At 28.9% G+C, this 22,948-nt stretch overlaps 1 protein-coding gene across 1 annotated transcript in view; it reads left to right on the forward strand.

Annotated features, from left to right (window-relative positions):
* The window catches only part of LOC107451041 (uncharacterized), a 252,119-nt gene that overhangs the window by 215,760 nt on the left and 13,411 nt on the right, over positions 1-22,948 (forward strand). The window contains exons 2-3 of the mRNA XM_016067013.3: positions 3,077-3,282; positions 20,169-20,304. Coding sequence (XP_015922499.1) covers positions 3,077-3,282; positions 20,169-20,304 — 342 coding nt within the window. The remainder of the gene's footprint in view (positions 1-3,076; positions 3,283-20,168; positions 20,305-22,948) is intronic.

Consider the following 22,948-nt stretch of genomic DNA (forward strand, 5'->3'; position numbering starts at 1 on the left):
CAACTCGAGTATCCTCAAAACAAATAATTGAATTTAGCTCTTCAGAAATCTTAAAGATTTTTCATTTGTTGTCAAATCAATCCAATCGTAGTATTTCCTATCACTGCTTTATTTTTTCATCACAATGCTATTTTTCTCAACCATACTTTTTATTAAATGCAATTTAAAAATTTAGGATATAATGCAAAGTTTAACCAAGTTGTTGTTCGTTATTATAATAGGTATGCATGTCTGCAGTTGTGAAATAAGGATAGTTATATATATTTTTTTTAAATCTCTGTGTACTGTTTTAAGTAATTTTATCACTTATAATTTCGATCAGTTTCCGTTCTGTTAAGCATGGTTCGAGTTTGTCTGCATGTTCTCTCTGTGCTACGCGTAAGTTTAACAATTTAATTTTATTTTTATGAATTAGTATATATATCATTCTAAATTTTATGATTTTTACGTTATATTGTGTCGTATAAGTCCATTTACTGGCTCTTTTGTGTATCTTCTTTACTATTTGATAAATTTTATTGCAACTGAATACAAACAAAGGTGGCTGCTACTTTACAACATTCTTGGTGCAGTGAAACACCATTTTGGTGTAAAGAAGTTACCACTATTTTGGTGTTAAGATACACAGACATTTTTCACAGTGTAACAATTTAGGTCATAATGATATTATAGAACAAAAGATAAATTTTTAATAAAAATTTTAAACATTATAACTAGAAAAATTTCACCTTTTATCCTTTTTGGCTTTACCAAAAGAGAATAAAACACAACTTACAAAAACATACATTTGCAACAAGCAATGGTAAAACTTACTTATAGATTAAAAAGTTTATAAATTTCCCAGTTCTAACTGAAATCAAAAACAATTTCAGTTATGTTCATTACAACGAAAATAAATTTATTTCCTAATTTACAAAAACCTTTATAAAAAGTTTACCAACCAATGAAGCGTTTGCTTTCGAAACTATATTTAAACAACAAAACAAATTTATTTTGAAGCTGTGTTTCTACCTCAATTATTTAAAATAAGAAGAAAAAGTACACATATATTGTTCAAAACCCTTCTCAACATAAAATGAACATTTTCAATTGATAGAACTAAAGAAATCTTTCTTTTTTATTTTCTGATGTATTTCCTATTTGAAAAATGCTAGAAGATTAAGTAGACCATTTTACCGATATTTTTACTTACAATAGATGCGAACATGTTCTTTCGAGACAGTAAGAACACGTTAATTTGTCTTCTTTTCTTTCTTTTATCAATTGCTCGTCTGGGGAAAATAAAATTGTGAAATCTTATTGACAATATACGTAGTATATTTACTTTTTTTCTTCCTATTTAAATGATATTTAAGACAAATTTTTCTGAAGACAAATTTGATATTAAGACAAATTTTTCTAAATCTAGATATCTCGAAATATATTTATCACTAAGCACTTATTTATTACCGTGTCTGGCAGTTTAAATAACATAATTTATGCTTTGTGATTTGAATACCGAATTTTCATTTCATATAATTTACATATTTTGTTAATATTTCATAAATAGCTTTGTATGCCAATTTTGATTACAAAACAATATGTAGCAATTTTAAATGTTTGTATTAATTGTATATTGTTACTCTTATTTCATTTCAATACTTAATAAGACTTTTCTGAATTCATTTTCTTATCTGCGATACATAATTAACAACATAAGTAACTATAACAAAATCGTGAAAAACTGCTAATTTTTAAAATAAGTGCTGTGAATTTTTAAAAAAAACTATAGTGCATTTAGTGCTAAAATTAATGTATAATAATATACTGGTTATAGTGGAAAATTCGGCTCTCTACCTAACCTTGTTAAAAATTAGCAAGCAGTACAAACTCAAATGTATGAAAAAGCACAACTATTTAACATAATAAAACTGTATTATATAAAGAAAAAAACTTCTTTTTATACTATTTGTGTGTACGTTTTTACTTTTTGAAGCACACTTCAAAAACTTCAAAACTAAAAAAAATATTTTGAACGTTTTATATTTATAGTAAATTGCTCGTCTCATTTGCTAAACACGCAAAGTATACTAATAGTGTCATGGTCTTTCAGTCGTATGGTATTAGATAATAGTCGATCAAACTTTTAAAACCATTTAATATTTGTCAGTAAGACAGCAAAGTTAGTCTGCTTTTCCCATTCATGAAAAAAAGCATGATTTTGCAATAATATCACAATATATATTTTTGATGATTCAGCAATTTTTGAGCTGTATTTCGTTATTTTCGCAAGTATTTCGTTAGAAAAAAAGCGTAATTTTTGGCGAATCACGAAATCCAAAATATTTGACGGAATTGAGTATGATTTCAGAGCAGGACGACGTTTATTTATTTTATTTATTTATTATTTAATTTTTAACCCACTTACACCGTATGATTGGATGGTCCAGTAATTTGCGCGCTTGCTTGTCAATCTAGCTTCCCGGTTCAAATCCTGGACTTGACTGAAACTCCCTTCGCTCATACTGTTTTTATTTTATGCTATATTTCCTGTTCAATCTGGTTACTCAAAAATATAGCATTGTGCTAAATAAGATGTGTTGAACTCTCAAAAAAGAGTATTGCATTTACCAAAATATATACTGAATGCATACTATCTCAATAATAAAAACACTAAGTTCAATGCTTTTCTTTTTTCTGAACTTAACTCACAACAACTTACAAGTTAGACTTGAAAACAAAGGCTACAATATCAACCTAAAAATTTAAACGTCTTGCCATTGTTAAAAAATAATGCACAAAACCATTGACTTAAAAGTAATTAATGTCGAAAAACTAATTTCCTTAAGCTTATGAAGCATTATTAGAACAGACTCATGAAAAAAAACCGTGGCCACTTATGGATTAAAATAAATCTTTAAAAATTATAACGCATTCATAAAAATATTGTACACCTAAAATACCATATTTCTTAATTTAAATCACTTGATTTAATGTCTTTTATGTGTCATAAAAGAGCTCTTATAATTAAGAATAAAGATGAAAAATAGTTTTCGTCATCTCTTGGGTGATATGTGACACTCTGTAATTTTTCTAGGTACTGTAAGCCTGAGACTAGTATCCTTAGATGTTCCTGAGAAAGTTGCCCGAGGTCAAGGAATTAAATTAACTTGTGGTTATGACCTGGAAGGTGATGTCCTCTACTCCATCAAATGGTACAGAGATGACGTGGAGTTCTTCAGATACGTCCCGACCGACCGGCCTCCGGGACAATTCTTCCCTTTACAAGGCATTAAAGTTGATGTATGTTTGGTTTTTAACATCAATAACTAAATAATATTTAAAATATAATAAAATAACATAATCATAAATTAACTCCGAGTTACTCGATGTTTTTTTTTTTAAATTTTAACGAAGTTAACCCTATATTAGATTAGTATTTTTTTTCATCACTAAAAAAATGGATTTACCATATACTAAAAAAATTATGTTGAGTTAAGGAAAATATAACTGTAATATTTTGAGAGAAAAGAAAAAATGTTTTTAACATTATAAGAAACTATATAGGGTGTTTCAGTACAGTGGTTACAGTTTAAAAAAATTCCCGGATTAAAAAGTATCAGTCCCTTACAATTTACCGTAAAATTCACTTTTACCGGAACATGTACAGAACAAAAAAATCTCATATGCCATAATTTTTACGGTATAATATTTTACGGTTGAAATGGATTTGACGGTGAAATGAGTTTTACGGATAAAACACCTAAAGTTCTTGTACTTTATACCGTAATTTGATATGGAATATATTATTCTGCAAAAATAGAAGGAAAATAGAAGGTAGGTCATCTAGGAATGACAATTGTAGGACAATAGAAATCAAAATTGCATAGCAACACATGCTTGGCAATGGCAGTGTACATCACTGGGAGTGCTTCCCTATTACAACACTCGCCGTTCTTGCACACTTTCGCTTATTTAATTTAATTATTGCATATCGAATGTTACATTTAAAAAAAACATAGAAACAGCAGTTACATCTCAATTTGCATATTTCGCAAACGAGTTGCTAAACTGAACATGTTAATTGCCAGCTAATAAAACTAAGAAAAAAGGCTAAATATGAGTGCATGTAATGCAATTTTGGGCAATAATTGTTAAAAAGGATTAGATAAAATTATGATAATTTAGATAATTGAAAGTACTCATTTAATTGCAAATGAACAACAGTTCATATTGGAAGGGTGACCGCAGTGGCACGCGACAACATTTGCGGTTACTGGTACCCTGGTTTGCAAACACCTCACAGAATCACCCAGTACGCAAGGGAAAATTACATATATATGCGTACTGGCTATCAAATTGTTTATCAAATCTATTAAATTACCTCGATTTTAAATACCTGTATTTTTTTCGTTTGTGCAAGTTTTAACTTATGAATTTAGTAGTTCATGTTTTTTAATCACGTAAAAATAAAAAAATCAGTTTTTTGTATAGCCCAGAGAGGTGTTTCTTAACAAGGATTTAATTTTTATTTTTAACTAAGAAAACCTGATAACATTTTTAGAAAAACTTATCTGATTTACGTAAACGCGTGCATTTTTTTCTAACATGCGCAAGAAATAATAACCAAGCAAGATCACTAAAGAACTTTTTATGCCATATTAAAAAAGTTTGAAAACATTAAGACTTTGAAATTATTAACCACTTTAAAGCCCTTTTCATTAAGCACAATCTATTCAAATCTCATGAAATATTTAGAGAATTTATTTTTGAGTTTCAATAAAGCAAATAAATATTAGATGCGTGTCGCTAACACCCAAATTCTTTGCTCAAATAAGGTCAAAACCATATTCTACCATTTCTTTTATTACGTTGTCTTGATAATCTATGACAGCAATAGATTTACCAAAGTATAAATGTTTCAAAACAAATATTTAGAACTGCTTAATGATGAGTCATTGATTAAATATATACGTAATGATTATATCCACACGTTACATTATTTCATTTAAAGCATTTGAAGATTTGCATTATTAATGAAAGACATAAATTCCACTTCGCATATTTCAATCCCTAATTTCCATGATTGGTTATTTCAAATTCTTATCTTACAACTGCGTTTTCTTACACTATTTTGACAGACGTCAATTTTTAACTCTTTTAAGATACGCAAATAATAAATTTAATAATGTATAGTTATTCATACAATGTACAAAATAAAAAGCCAACACCCTGAATAATTTTTAATCTAATAATGGGATTTTCACTTACTAAAATAAATAGTCAACTTACTCAAATAAATCTTAATGGGACAAGGGCCTAACCTTAAATGTGCTAATAAATTAGTGCAGAAGATATTTAAAGTTCAGAAATCAGACAGAAAAGTCCTCTCCCAGAATTAACAGTTTTTTTACGGTTCTAGATTTTCGACTATCGAGATATGGGGCATAGCTATAATCTGAAAAATATGGTCTCAACAGTTTAGTCAGAAAAGTAGTCGAAAGCTTAAATCTTTTATTCCTTAATTTTTTCTTTTTTTTTTTTTTTGTTNTATTCTTTAATTTTTTTTTTTTTTTTGGTTTCATATTTTGCATTGCTTCAAAAAAAATTTTCAGTGAATCAAATTAGTTTTATACACCTTTATGAAATTATTTTATCCAAAGATAAATCATTTAAAAAAAATATTAAAAACTATTTATAATTTTATGTTATTTTTCAGCTGAAGGGTATAGAACTACTGAAAAGTACACAACATTTTAAACTCTGTAATTTTAAATACAAAATAAAATTCGAATAAATTGGGTGAAATAGTTTCTTAGTAATAAAATTCCAAAGAAGAAGTATTTCTAATTTTTTTCTCTCAAGAACTAAAGAACCTATTTCTTTTATAATTTTGAACTTCGACATTTAAAATTACGTAGATCCAATCGATTGAAAAGTTTATACGCCTTACAATACAAATTTTTCGACCGAAAAGAACTTAAATAAAAAAATATATAATTTTTCTTATACGTTGAAATATTTTTGGATAAACATGTTTTATAATTGTGTACAAAGAAATGTTGCTTCAACTCTTTAGTTCCGGAGATATGTTGAAAAAAGCAAAAAATTAAAAAAAATATATAATTATTATTATATATTTTTTTCATAAGCAGAGGCATCAATTTTTGACCGCTCATCTGCCTAAATTATTGGGACTACATTTTCTAAATTACGGGTACCCCAATATTTTGAGAATCAATAATCCGTCAAAAAAATAACTATGCTTATTCATGGAAGATACTCTTTAAGTCTGATTTCGTATCTTAAAATGTCGTCTGCAATTATTAATAAGCATATTTAGAAAGGAGTTCAACCGTAACAGTCGATTAATACGCGAAAATCAGATAATTGCGTCAAATGTTGTTCTGAATGTTCGCTTATTTTGAGCTCTCAACATCAAAATTTCAATTTACGCTATTCAACATTTATTTTAAATATTTAACCCATGATTATAATTGTTTAGTGAATTAATATTAAATATGCCGAAATCAACAACTCGATAACCGTTCCTAATACATATTTTCGAAATCCATGTCAAAAATGAAGTTTAAATAAAGCAATTTTATATTTAAATGAGAAGGAAAATTATAGCATTTTTCAAATCTATCGAAACAGTATTCAGAAAACCGGATGAAAAACATAAAAACCTGTTTTATAACCTGATGAAACATCGAGGAGTTTCTAATATATGCTTTACACTTTCCTCTAAACGTCCAACAAGTTTTTTTTTCAATCCTGTCTTCCTTTCAAATCCTACGTTTATGTTTTTCCCCGCACAAAAAAGTAATGGATGCAAAATAATGGGCATACTTTTATTTCATTTTTAAACAGAATTCAAAAAATAAATACGAGTAACAGATAAAGAAAACACTGTTTAACGTATTATTAAAGTCTTAATTTTTTTTAAGAGCAATGCATACATAAGTATTAAAAGTATGAAACCATTTCTTATTAATTTAAAATCCTATATTATTACTTCTTTTATATCGTCAGAATTTTCCATAGATTCTGATAACTACATATTTGTTAACTTCCAAACATATCAAAATAAATATCTTTAAGAATAACATTTTGCGTTAGAATCGCTTAATGATGACTCATTATTTAAATATCTCCGAAACGATTACGTTTACACATTACATCATTCCACATCAAGCATTTGAATATTTGGATTATTAACGACAGAACTAAATCCTCCCTCTAATATTTCAATATCATGAATTCCATGCTTGGTTACTTCCATATCTTATCTTACATTTGCTTCTATAACAAACGTGAATTACAAATACGCATAATAGGATTTACTAAGCATTAAATAGATGACCCGGTATAGCTATATACATCAAGAGCTCAGGTAGCACAGTTTTGTTAACGAGACATATTATACATCTCTTCGGACTCGACATTATCAATTTAATTTAGAAAACTTTACAAATTTGTCAGATACTAAATTAATAAGTTACGTATGGTTTGGTTGCTAAATTTATAATTATATGTCCAAATAAGTTTAAGGTTCAAATGCAGCAAAAGATGAATTATACTAAGTAGTAAGAGTTTTAGATCTATTTCACAAAACATAATATTTAAAACTTTATGTTTTTCTAGACTTTAAAAATTTTTTCACAACTTTTTGATAACTTTTAAAAAGTAAAACAAGGGATATATCTCTCACTAATATTCGAACTATCCCAGATGGCAGGCAACCTTGCGACAAACGTTTTACTAATTTCATTTTGAAAGTACATTCAATCTCGATATAAAAAGATTATTTCTGTAAGCATTATGCGAATCACATTATCCGTGAACTAGTATGGTTAATTTTAACATTGCTTCAAGCTTGCGTGGTTTATTTGCTCCTCAATTATAAACATTGTTAGTATTTCATAATAAAAATGGTTTCTGACATTTAAATCAACCTTGTTCTACTAGCTGGGATAAAAATATTATAAGATGTCATTTTTTCTATTAGATCAAAGTAAACATTGTTGCAAGCTTAAATTTATAACGAGATTTTTTACACATAAGTCCAAGTACTATGCCATATTTGTGATGTTGCAGGGTGACAATTATTGAGCTATATGAGGCAAAACGTAAATTATTTAAAAGCAACTGAGTGCACAAACTTTATTCAACATGTAAACGTCGCTACAGATATTCGGATTCAAGTTATGACATATTACATATGCCTGCCATCATTGGTAATGATGTGGTGTAGACAAAAACAAAATTCTGCATGACTCGCTGAAATGTCGGAACATCGATGTTGTCGATGACCTTCTGAATGGCAGTTTTCAGCTCAGGTTTTGTGTTTATTTCTTTACACATTGTCTTTAATATAGCCCCCAAAAATAAGTCACATGTGTTCAGACTGCCAAGTGAGTCCCATTCCAGTGACCCCTCACCATGGAGCCAGAATTTGGTCCCTAATGTGCTCCTCCAGGACATGAAGCACCCTCTTGGTCCAATGGGGTCGAGATCAGTCTTGTATGAACCACATCTTGTCTAAATTAGGGGTACTTTGTATAATGGGGATAAAATCATTTTCCAAAACCTTCACATATCACTCAGTAGTCACCATGCCGTCAGCAAATATCGCACCGAGTATTCCGTGACTGGACATTGCACACCCTACAGTCACTTATTGAGGGTGGAGAGACTTCTAGATCGCGAAATACGGATTCTCAGTCCTCAAATGCGCCAATTTTGCTTATATTTACAAACCCATCCAAATGAAAGTGAACTTCGTAGTTAAGCCAAACCCTATTCACATCAAATTCATGTTGGTCAATTATCCTGACAATACTGTGGGTGAAACACAATCGCTGTTCCATGGCTATGGGGCTCAATGTCTTATAATTTGTATTTTGTATTGGAAGAGATGCAGGTCTTCAATAATAATTTGTCGCAGGGTTTCCCGGTTGATTCCCACCTGTTTTGCAACTCGTATGATTGATTTCCTTGGACTGGTTTGAAACACAGTGCATGTCTTCTCAATGTTTTCAGGCATTTTCAGACTTGGTTGTCAACCGACATAACCAGCACTATCATCACAAACACTACCAGTTCTCTCAAACTTGAGAATCAAATTTTAGATTGTAACACACTTGGACTGGCTGTCTTCAGCTTGTACTCGGTCACTAACTTCGTTTGAGCATCAATCAGGCTGTTATTGCTCGCGTACTAAGGCTTCACAAACGATATTTGCTCCGACACTGTGTGCTGTGACATTTTTACCCAAAAATGGCTGGCAACAAGTTGTGTGCGCATTTGCATACTAATTCCCATCATGCACTGCAGTCATCCACGAAGTTTGAAATTCATCACAGAAACCATTCAGAAGTTGCGATGGTTTTATTTCACATAGTTCAATTACTGTTATCCTGTATAAACTAATGCATTATTGTATGAACTCAATCCATTATATTTTATTTATTTATACTTCAGTCACATGTATTATTTATACTTCAGTCACATTTATCATTTGTACTTATGCCTGGAAAACTTTTAGTACTAAAAATACTAAACCGTGTACTATAACCTGGTACTGAAAATATGTCTAAAATTTAGCTAGTTTTAATTTACTACAAATCAATTTTTAATTTATTTCAATTTGTAAGCTGTGCGATTCGATTACTTTACCACAATAGGAGAGCTTTTAAGTGGCGTATGTTTCTTGACGGGGATTTCCTTAAGAACACGTGTGGCGCTCAACTTGTTAGACAAGTGAAGATAGCACTTTCCTAAATTTGACGAAATGTTAGCTTACAGGATTTCTCAGTTAACGGTGTCGTCAAAAACGAAAAATTGTTTCGTAATTTGAGAGTAAATTTTTTAAAGTGCTGTATAGCGAAGGGAAAGAATCTCTAAAGATGTGTAAAGAAAACCAAATACGTGTTTTTTTTCCTTTTTCTCAAAACTGAAGTTTTTTTCTTTTATGAAGGTATGGATATAAGGGTAATATTTTTAACTATACGAATTATAAATTTATCTTTTCATTTTTAAAAACCTGACAAACTGATTCATTATCCTTTTGACGAAAAGGGAACGCCAGTGTTCCCTTCTCATATTCTTATCTGACGCTCTAATTACAAGCAAAAATATATTTTAGTATTATTATTATCATAAGAAAAAGAGTCTAGTGGTTGCTAAAAAATCTATTAGATTATCAGAATTATATTTGCACTAAGATATAAAATTAAAGAAAAGTAGTTGGAATTTTTGTTTATTCATATTAAACACTTATTAATAATTGATTTAGTAAATTATTGAAATTTTAAGGATCAATTACTGTTTCTCTTAGATCTGAATAACTGCATATAAGTGCAATTTGGAAAAATTAATGTCTGAAAGGGAGCCATGTTTGGAAGATTTTACCTTCAACAAAGAAAATGATATCGCAGTTATTTCATACTCATAACCACAATTTATTAAAATGTTAAATATAATATTTTTCACTTATTGTGACCAAAATGGACACCAAAAAAATTAAAAAGTATAAGAAATATGCATAATAAAAATTCTGCGTCAAAGGGCTAAAAAATAATTGTATTGGTTAATGCAAAATCTGGTAACAAAACACTGTTAAAATTAAACTATTTTCTATAAGTAAAACTCACATGACTCTTAGCACGCAGTAAACTGAATGCTTTTCCCGATTCTGCTTTCTTCAAATTATTATTAGGAGGACAAACATTTTCATAAGTTTCTCCTCTTGAAAAAACAATATTTATTAATACTTTTTTCTATTATTTTTATATTCTGTTTTATAGAAGATTCATTAAATAATTTTTATTTATTAAATTTGAAGAAATTTGTCAGAAATTTGTCACAAGCATATTAGTTATACAAAATTTTCTAAAATACAGCATGTCCCTTAATAACCACCTTTAATGAATAGTTTTAGAGTCCTTGTCGAGAAAAAGAATTTTAAATATATAAATTTCAGGGTCACAAATTCATATTTAACCAAGAAAAAAATTAAAGCGCTATTAAAATCTAACGAATCGCTACCAAAAAATTCGAGACTGAGAATATCAAAATCTGTTTATTTGCCAACGGAAAACGAAGGGTTGAAAAGTATTTACAAGTTTCATCGGACAATCAAACTGGATTTATTACTTGTCATTCAATCTTCCTAACTAGAGATTCGACGGATTTCAATAGCATTTTCGCTTCTTTCGCACTTAAATATTAATTAGCGAACAATAACGTGTACAGAAGAAGGAGTTTAATGAAATAAAATCTTCTACTCCTTACTTATTTACAATTTTGCATGCAAAAAAATTTAAATTAATGCACTTTTTTAGTTTAATATTTCCTCGCATCTAAGCAAATTTTTATTAGTTTCGTAAAAATATCTTTATACTTGAAAAATTATAAAAATTTAAGATCTAGCAACATTTTCTAATACCTCGTAGTCTTCAACACAATGGAACATTACTAATAATCCGAGACTACTTCGATTTTCTTCAAATATACACTATTGCATCATTACATATTTATGCAGGTCTTCTCATAAATCTTTCATTTCGTAAACGCGATATTAGCATAGGAGTTTTTAAAAAGAATCGGAAGTAAAAATACATGAAATAAAAAATACATAAAAACGCAAGTATGTCGGTTTTCAACTCGGTAGCAATCAGTAATATCTTTTTTTATGTATATACATTTTCTCGACGAAAATAAAATATGTTTCACTATACCCCATCTGCAAGTAATTCATCCGAAAGAAAGAAATTTCAAATTTCAGATATTTATTTTTATTTTTAAATTTGGTTGTGGTGGTAGAAATGCAACAGCACAAATATTACACAGTGTAGAAAAAAAATTGCATATAACAACGAGATAAAAGAAAAACATCAGTTTTTAGAAATTAAATTTAAATCCAATGGTTAAATGCAATTCTCTACATTTACTAGTGGTGAATACATGTATGCTGAATTAAAATCACAATAGTATCTGGAATATACACTTATTTAACATATATTTAAATATCAACTTTCAGTAAAAATTTGAAATAATTTTAGATAAAATGTTCCCGCTTTCCTCTATGCTTAAACTTAAAAAATGATAAGGACAAATCAAAAAATACTTATCAAAGTATTAATTATAACCTTTATTTACAAACATGCGCAAACATTTGCATTTTAAAGCAAGAGTTCAGGAATGTGGCAGCTATAATGCTTTGTTGCTGCCAAAACTATGTTTCCTTTAGGTGAAATGTAATTTCAATTACAGCTGCTCGGGAAAATATACAGTGAGTTGTAAAGTTAGTATGCATCACCACTGTATTCCTTTTGAAACATCATTTCCACTCCCTGTAAAGTCACAAAGTCATTTTATATCATTTATTTCAATCCAAAGTCTGTACCGACTATATAACTGAGAGTAGAAGTCAAATGTAAAATCTCCTATCTCCTAGCTTAACAGCAGCTATAATATATATATATATATATANAAGATTACAGTTTCTATATTTTTAGCAGAGAGAACAAATATCTTTTAATATCGTATGAATGCTTATTAGGTTGATAAAGACCTATCAACCGATCAATATTTTTTCGATATTTTTCGTTACTTATCGATATTTTTTTTTTTTTTAAATGATTTTTTTTGGCCGGTGTTGCCAAAAAGAACCCTTTGAATTTTTCGATTCATTTACAGAAAATGTTCAGCGTATAAAAAATATATATATTTCTGAACAAAAATTAAAATCTTAAAATTCTCAACTAAAAAAAAATCAGTCTCAGAAACTTTATTATAAGGTATTAATTATAAGTTTCCCAAAACTAACCGACGATTTTAAAAATTAATTTAAAGCAAAAAAAGATGGATATGTACAGCTTGCTGCATTCTTCTTGGAAAAACTAAATATTTTTCTCAAAATTATATAAAAAGTTTATCTATTGATGGCACTCCTAATTGAGAAAACTACGAAATAAGAATATCAAGCTAACTACTGTTTGCAACACCATTTCAGTTTGCGCAAATAAATATATCATTTAGATTAATCTGATATGGAACAGAAAAGATATTTCTTCTATCCGCAGTGCCGTCTATTGTCGAGGTTTGTGACTAATTTTGAAATTTGAAGAGAATAAATCATGGTTTAAAAAACAGGGTGCAATAAATTGTACATTTCTATCTCCTTCCATTTTTCTTTCATTCGAATAGTCGGTTACATAGTTATTAAATGCAACTATTGGACTAAAACATCCTCCGAAAATGAGGTTAACGATTGTTGTACTAAATGTTTTGGTAGCTGTTTAAATTTTATTAGCACTATAAGTTTCATTCTCATTGAGACAAAAGGTTAGTTTTGAAGTATTCTGCACCTGAATTTAGTAAACTTTTTTTAAAACAAAAGATTAACGAAAATACTTTGATGATTTCAAAATCCCAACCCTCAAGACCAATCCCATACTAACAAGGAAATTCGATCTGACCATTAAAAACTGATCTATGAAGTTCCTAAAGTGTTAAAAAGTAATCAAGCAAGTAACTGTTTCCACAAATTATAGCATGTGATAACTTTGAATTAAACTGAATAACATTCAGGAGACAGATGAAAAATGTTGAGATAATTTTTTAAGTTAGATAAGCAATATCATAAGATTGAGAGTTGCGAATAAAAGATCTGAAAGGACTCAATGTGATTAATTAAAAACCTTAATTGGAATTGGAAACCTAAATTAAAGTATAAATTTCCTTAAAATTTCAGCAGTCTATAATGTTAAACAGAAGCTCTAAGATTGCACTATAAGATGCTATGCCGCACACCAAACCGGATCTTTGATTGTTGGACACAGTTGAACATACTAATTTTTTTTTCTTTTGCTGCAACAAAAGGACAGGCAAGTTTTGTCGCGAGATCCGTTGCAGATTTCACATACTCGTCGAAATAATGCCCCATTACTAGAGTGATATGAAATTGAGCTCTAGCCTCCCATTAAGGTTACCCAGTTTCGAATTCCGGCTGTAGCTTATTGATACGAAATCTGCACAAAGCACAGTGGTGACGTCAAATATCCTCAGTGATAGACGAATCATGTGTTAGAATCCCCTTGCCGTCCGACTAACCGGAGTTTTTCGCGATTTTCCTGTCCATGTAACGCAAATTCGGGTTAGTTCCCTCAAAAGTCCTCCACGAAGGCTTGTTTGTCCCAATACTTGATCCAGGAGTTCCCTTGTTTTCTGCGTTGGGTACAAAATTATAAGGCTGCGGAGTCGATTCGTAGTAATAAACTCAGAATTGTGTCTGTTGTTTGATGCCGGTAATAAAACACTTATGATGCTCCTTACCCTTCTTTAAAACATTTTTCTCAACACTTTTGAGACTAAAAGCTTTGATCACAAACTTCTTAATTATTGTGAATATTAAATTTTCTAGTAAAAATGCCGTTATCACTAGACAGATGTATACTATCTTTTGTGACTTACTCTATTCAATATTTCCCCTTATAACTTTTGGAGTATAATCAACAATTGAGAAATACAATTTATTTGTCTTAGTTTCACACACATAATTCAAGGAATTTATTTGTGATCACGTTAAATCGAATTTTTTTTAATATCCCTGACAAGACTGAAGTTTAAATAATATACACCTTAGAGGTCTTATATTAATATTTAAAGGACGAAAAATCGAAAATGCAATCTAAATGTAACGAAACACTATTAAGGAAGGAAATACTGAAAATATCAGAGACTGTTTGATAGCCGGAGGAAACGAAAAGGTGTTAAAAAGCGATTACTAGAGACACCCATAGGTTTCATTAGGTAATCAAACTAGCTTGGATATTTTAAATAAAGATTTGCTTTATTTTGATAGAGTTTTCGTGCTTCCTTATTTGAATCATTATCTGCTGCCTCGTAAATGTATACTTCTTAACATCGTTTTTTAAAAGGAATTTGAAAATTTATATTAAAGGTAGCCATTGCAGAACACCATACAAAAGTGACAGAAATAAAAGACGTTCTACTCTTATCGGAATGCCATTTTTGTTTCTTGAAAATTAATTGTAATTTCTATATGTTAAATTCAATTAAACGTTGAACAACATTGCGTTTTGTTTACAATAACTAATAATTTTATTAAAAAAATAAAATAAAATTGTTGCTTGTTCAATCTTTAACAATTTTTTTGTTAATTTCAATTTTAAAATATAAAGAAGAACTTGTGAATCAAAACAAATTCAACATTTTTTTTTATTCTCTAAGACACCTACGCTTTTTAGAAAATTGTCAAATAATTAAAGAAAAAAAAACATTTTAATTCAATCTTTTTAAGCAAATCAAAGTTTTTTTAACAATCAAATCTCATTACCATTTTATCTGTGTTATTTTTTTTCCTTCCATCCGCTGTACGTAAAACAAACATAACAAAAATTGAATTAAAATTAAGCTGAAAAAAAAGGATAAAACATGAAGAATTACATTTTTGAAAAATAAAATAAAGATTTTTAAAGCTAACCGCAGAAAAGATTACCTTGTTTTAAGCTAACTGAATTTTTTATGCCCTCGAAAACAAAATAATCCGTACGCTAAGACAGCTTGATGTTTTGTGATTTATGATGAAGTCGAAAAAGAATTTTCGATGGAGATAAGCGATTATTCTTCAACATTTTTGTTATGTTTCAAATAAAGGCATTTTTGTGCAAAATATCTAAATGTATAAAAACTTTCATCTTTTTTCTTTTCTCAATTTTTCTTAGTTAATTTCCATTAAATTCTTTGATACACATTGACTAGAAAATACCTTAATCAGGAAAAATTGCGAAAAAAATATTATTGATCGTTATTTTATTTTTTAGGTTTGAGATTTCTGTCATTCCTGGAAAAATTACTTTTAAATACAATTCTTTGGATTGAATATTTTGTTTTCTGAAAAAAGGTCAACTGATGCATTGGATCTTTTGGAAATATCAAATTTGCATATTATTTAGTTTTCATACAAAATAAATAATTAACTTAGATTATTTGTTTATAATCTCACTAAACAAAATATAAGGACTCCTATATAAAACATGAAAAGCAAAGTTTAATACCGTGAGTCTCTTAGGAGTGTTTTGTTATTTTGGATAGAACACACTCAATGTTTCAGAAATAAAATTCTCACTTTTGACGATTCAGCAATCTTATATTTTGTTAATTTTGAGAATTATTTCGTCACGAAATCATGTCACTTGCGACAAAACGAAAATTTTTAAATTTGTGACGAAAATATTTCCCCAGCTCGAAACCTCATCATTTTGGGAAATTATTAACTAGAATGACTAAACTAGAATAAAAATTATACGATCAAAATTAAAGTGCCGGAACGAGTCGACCACCTGAATGGTGGTCAAGAAATAGAACTATAAACAGGACGATCACGGATTCGAATCCCGCTTCGGCCATGGGTGTAATTTATCTCTCTGTTTTTGTGTTGTTTAGATGACATTGATCTGCCTATATGGTGCCCATGATTATTAGAAAAGTTAGATACATTAGGCGTTACGATTCTTTTCTTTTTTCTTTAAAAAAATGGAATTTTTTTTGTTGAAAAAATCAGAAATACAAAAAGTAAAATAAAGAAACATTTCTTTAATAGTGACGAAATTTGTTTCTTCAAAGAAGTGATGACAGTTATTTCGTTAATTTCACGAACTTTTTACTCGGAGCGTATACCAAAAAACTAATTCGTCAAAACGAAGAAAATTTCATGAAGTTTGAGTATCCATTTCTTGCAATGCTTCATGGTAACTCTTATCATGAAAATTTAAAATTTTCATAATCAGGTGTTCTCTTTTAGACACTGTTTTTCAAGACATTCTAGTTCATCGGGCCGGAACAATATATGTGATTGGTTTCAAGAACTTCCACACACACATCCTGATTGGCTTGCAAAATCACTTGACCTGACCATCAAACTTAATCTGTGGCACATGTTGGTACGTTGCAAATGCTGGCATTGATGATAAAGCATGAATGAGACGTATCTGCAAAGTTTTGTAGCTCACTTTTTAGCTGAATCTAGGCTGTTAACAAATCAAACTGTGGAGTTACACGATATTAAGTTATACTTTTCATGATTTTTTTCCAATGACCAATTTTTTGTCCTCCAAGCTTGCAATTCATTTGTATTAAATGAGATACGGAATGCGTCTTTCTAAAACAGACTTCAAATAAAGCCTTTTCATCGCCAAAATATCTTGCCAAGAAGCAAAAGTAAGGTTTCACTCTTTCTTCCACTCGATGTGAAATTCCTCTGACATTGAATACCTGGGTTTTTTAATTCTATTTTAATCAAATAAAACTTTCAAACGTTTAAATTCAATATGGCAAATAAAGTAGATCAAACAAAATCTATCCGAACTTCTATGGATACATTATATATATTTTTAAGGTACTATTTCATTTAGAAATCAACAGCTTTATCACATATTTTTTATTGACCATTGAACTAGATAATGACTGAGTAAAATAATTACTAATTATTTTAGACTACTGACTAATTATTTAGAATAAGAACTAGATATTTAGAATAAAAAATAATTAATTAGAGTAAGAACTAATATTTAGAATAATGACTATTATCTAGATAATGACTAATACTAAAATCAAGGAAGGATTTAGGCAAGTTTTATGGCATGTTGTGAAATAAAGATAATGCCATTCTCATTAAATTTTTAATAAATCAAAAACTATTTTATGCTTCGAAATTGTAAAAATGAGATTTCAAAATACTAATTTAATATTTTTGAAATAAATTGGAAAAAATTGCATCAAATTGAAGTTATTTTACGTTTTTCGATAATCACTTCATACTCAGAGCATAAGGCTGAAGTCACAAAGCGTGAGCATGAAGACTCTAAAAAACAGTGAGAATCAGACAAGATTTCAAATGATCATTCGCTCAAAAAATATTATATAAACCAGGTCAATCAATAATCAAATAAAATATCATGTAAACCACGCCCCTAGCCGTACATACCGAGATTTCTGGGTGGCATGGGTTCGAATGCAATTCAAATCCTGTAGATGTGCCCTAACTCCTCTAAAAGCTAATCACAACGTTTACGCGACCCCCTGTCATATATAACGTTTTTAACGATAAAAATAGACTAAAAAGGCCATTTATAAGAAATAAAAAAAATCTCTAGCTGTTGGAACAAAACCAATTTCAGAAAAATATTTTAAACAATAATACCCTTAACAGCCAGACTAAATGGACTGCCTTACTATACTAAATAAATTCAACAAAACAGTGTTTCTTTTGCCTGATTTTCTCTTTAAATGTGTAGTTATTTATTGTGGAAAACAATATAATTGTTTTTAAATTACTACTTCTTAAGTTATGATTAATGGAAATATTAAAAATAGAAATGGCTCGTAGCGTTTTGAAAACAAAACATGCAAAAAAAACTTAAATTAACGAAGTTTAAAATGAATAAATAAAAAAAATTTATCTGACTTTACTTTTTTAAAAATTGATTTTTAATCAGATTCAGTCTAATTATGAAATTAGGCAGATGTTATCGGCTGCTCTAGTTAACTTTGCAAATATAAAAAAATTCAAATTCGTATAAGTAACTTAACTAAAAAATCAAATTAAAGCTATCCTATAACAATTCTGCCATGCAATTAAAAAAAAACTTACGTGCTTCACGATTGATTCCAAGAAAAGAGGTAGGACAACTATTTTCCTTCTATTGCTAAGAACGCTAAAATCGAGTTTCAGAAAACTGATAAAATAAAATTACTTTTAATTTTTTTTGCAATATGTGGCTTAGTATACATAGATGCCTAATATATAAAAATCTCAATTTTGAATTTTTTGTCGCTTACGTTGGTTTCTCAATTGCATGGCAGAATTAGTAACCTTGGTGGTTTTCAAAAATTGTAAATTAAACTACCTAACTTCAAAGTCAGACGGTAGTTGGATACTTGACTTGTTAAGTTTTGAAGATATATTCCTTACGTAAAAAATGTTACGCACTTTTTTTAAATGCATACTAATAAACAGTACCTAAAGAAATCAACATATGTGCGTTGTAAATTTGGCGTGACCTTCAGGTAGCCAGAAACTGAAATTTCGCTCAACTCTTAAGGATATTAACTGCCTTTGCTGAACCAAGACAAGTATGAAATCTGCTGAAAAAGAAGTCTGAAGAAACAAAATCAATTCACTAATCTATAGTTACTGATTCATCTTTTATATAATAAGGTCCAAAACTTTAAGTCCCAAACCTGAATATTTGAATACAGAAATAGATATAGGAAATACACATAAATACACATATATTTATATATGCATATATATATACACACACATATATATACACACATATATATATACACACACATATATATACACACACATATATACGTACATGCACATATATAAGTTATTTTTGGTATTTTGTATTTTATAAAAAAAAATCTAATAGACTTGCGGAAGTCGTCAGATCTCAACAAGATAATTATTCTTGAACGAAAAGTATTATTGGCCAGTTAATCACTACATCAGTTGTAATATTTATTCTATATCAATTGTAATATTTACTAAAAAATAGGCTAAAATTTAATCATTTTTCCAGATATTTTCTCTGTTACAGATAAGAATTCTCTTTTATTTACTTTGTGGCATCAGTTAAATTTATACTTTGGAATTATTAAATTGATATTAAAAGAAATACGTAATTTTTGGAATGAAATATCCATTATTTTATTAGTAAGAAACTTATATATAAAAGTATCTAAAGAAGGTCATTTCTGTTAGTTTATTACGACAGCATCTTTTCAGCCTTCAAAATTTCGCGAATTTCTTTTACTAATTATAAATACACTTTTTTGGTTTCTTGAGTCCCATACTAAATGTAGCAATGCTTAAATTTATTTTTTTCTTATATATTTTTAAAAAAATAGTGTTTTTTTTTAATATTAATTTCAGTCTACTACAATGGAATTTCTCGATACACATATATATAATAAATTGAAAGCAAATAAAATTTTATATTCGTTTCACTTATGCTAATTTTAATTATTTCCTATAATGAGTTTAAATGTATGTATGTAAATATCCTAATGTTACTCATAGTTCTAATGCATCAGTTTCTCGAAAGAATGTATTATTTTTTAATAGATTTTTTTTTTAATTTCTTTAGATTGGAAGATCAAATGATGGTTCTGTATATATACGAGACATTAGTGACTTAACAGCTGGAATTTATAAATGTGAAGTATCGGCAGATGCACCATCCTTCCAAACAGTATCTGCAGAAAAACCAATGGCCGTACAAGGTATTTGCATATTTCTGATTTTTAAACAAAATGCAACTTGATTAAAACGCAAATTCACAGTATACGATGAAAATTAATCAACACAATTTTTTTGATGTGTTTGTGAATCTTTTACTCTTTGAAAACTGTCCGCTCAATGTAAGAAAACGATTAAAAGCAGACTAATTCGAATTAGACTTAACAGAACAGAAATGTATAGAAATGAAGAATTATAAATTTATTTAACACAATTGAAAAATATTTAAAAATTAGAATAAATCATCTTATTACACGACTAAAACATACATTGTGCTACAGCGAAATTTTGTTCTTGTAGATGCAGAGATTTGTGCAAAAAAACAAAAAAAAACTCGTGCCACTCGATTTTAAACAATCTACTGGGATGGCGAACCAATGGCACGCGTGCCATTTATGGCACGTGACACAATATTCTGGGCACACTACCGATCACAAAGTTTACTATAAAGTGTATTAACAATTAAATTGAAATTCACAAAAAGCAAAAACGAATAAACAATTATTAACAAAAAAATATACAATTAATTCCAAAAAACAATTAATAACCATAAAAAACAAGCTAACAATAAATAACTAGCAAAACAAATTTAACAGTCCTGCTTAAACTAACATCTTACAACCTAATATAAGTTATTTGTCATCTAATCTGCAACAACAGAGGTCACACTGATGTTACTTTAAGTTGAATACGGGTACAACTGAGACATTGCAATATTTTTTTTTTCATAGTAAATAAAGAGTTTTGAGTTGATAGTATTTAGTATTATTATTTTCCCAATAATCATAAAGTCAAAATGATTTGACGGCACGTCTATGACCTCATTAAACAATTTTTTGAAAAAAATGGCACGTTGGTGCATAAAGGTTCGCCACCCCTGGCCTATTCCTAAGTACACAAAAATTAGTGTTTTCGGAGGTGAAGATAATTCACGAATGATATGAATGAACATAAGTTTAATCTAAGCATTCTCAATTATTGGTGCTTAGATTTAACTACAACCTTTAAAGCGTATTATATGAACGCTTAGTATAATGTAAACTTGAAGAAAAGTATTCCTGTACGCAATTCTTTGGGTAGATTAGCACAAAATTCGGAGATATGTTCCACTACAATTTTTACAGCGAATTTGCAGACTTATACTTCAGTATAAAATTATTTATTGTAAGGAACTTAAAATTTTCATGAGACAGTTCTTAAATTATAGCAATAATGATATCATAAATAGATTACAGTTAAAATATTTGTTTACATGATCATTCGATTATGCCAATTATACATGCCATTATACTTGCACTGTTAGAATTTACATTCTGAAATTACGGTAAAATTACTGGCAGCTGTCTGGCCATCCGATTAACCATAAAGTTTATGGTTAGGAGCATTTTTTACCTTTACAGTTTTGAAACCGTTTGCAACTGGTACGGTTAAGAAACCATGAATACAAAACAGTACAGTTTTGTAACCGTTTGCAACTTTTTGTTTTCAAAGCCATGAAAATTAAGCTTAACTGAACATTGGAGCTCTGTTGATATTGCACCATTTATGAGTGAAGGATAGTTTCGTTTTCCCACTGCTGAGATAAAAATTGAAGAGTGTAGGACACTGTAAACTCCTCATGTATTGAAGGGAGAAATACTGCAGTGTCACCGCTGGGATTCAGCTGATCATGAGATTGACCAATTAGCCCTCAGAGCTATAATATGTACTCAGCTGTACAGAACCAAGTAGCTATATAAAGTGAGCCTAGTTGGCATGGAGATTTCTGGCGGTTAAGCTATAGAAAGAAGAAATCAATAAACGCTTTTTTCTCACACTTAATAGTTTGAATATCATCTTTTTATGGTTATTTGATTGTTTTCGTTGAAAATGGTAAAATGACAAATAAATTGCTATTTAACCATATTTACCGAGAAATTTCTAACAGTGTGATCAAATAATAAAAAAATAGATGTAAGCATTGAAACACTAGACCTACGGTTGAAGCCTGGACTGTTTTATTAATGCATGTATCTGTGCTTATCTTAAGGTATTACATTTTAAATATATCATATATGTCTTTTCATATTTAAGTAGCTGACATTTTTATTCAAAATGCATTTCTTAAGCTAAAAGAAATACGCAAAAAATACTAAATTATTCAGACTTGTTTCAGGTTCTATTTTTAAAATGGAAAAAGAAACAAAACCTATCTATAGTATTCTCTTCGAAACAATATTGTTGATTCGACATGTATGGAAACCAAAATTTCTGATTTCAAAAACACATACTTCCAGATTCTGAACTTAACTTTATGTATTACTAAACTATCACTTTTAATGCACAAGCTTATGTATTTTTATTTTAAAGAAAGATAAAAAGAAAAGTAAGCACAATCACTTTAATACATTGCATAATATCTATTTTTAATGAATTTTTTAGGCAAATAATCCAAAATATTTAAGAAAAGCAATTTCTTTAACCTTTAATCGTAACTCTTTTAAACGAATTCAATTTTACTGGTATTGCACAATTCATAACCTTAATTTGGCAAGTCTCTAATAAATCTTTAGAACAATTAAGCATATAAAATAATTTTTAAAGTAAATCGGATGCTTCCGTGCCATCATGTATTTTTCCATTTCACTA

The sequence above is a fragment of the Parasteatoda tepidariorum genome, chromosome X1 (genome assembly GCF_043381705.1).
Source record: "Parasteatoda tepidariorum isolate YZ-2023 chromosome X1, CAS_Ptep_4.0, whole genome shotgun sequence".
Lineage (NCBI taxonomy): Eukaryota > Metazoa > Arthropoda > Arachnida > Araneae > Theridiidae > Parasteatoda > Parasteatoda tepidariorum.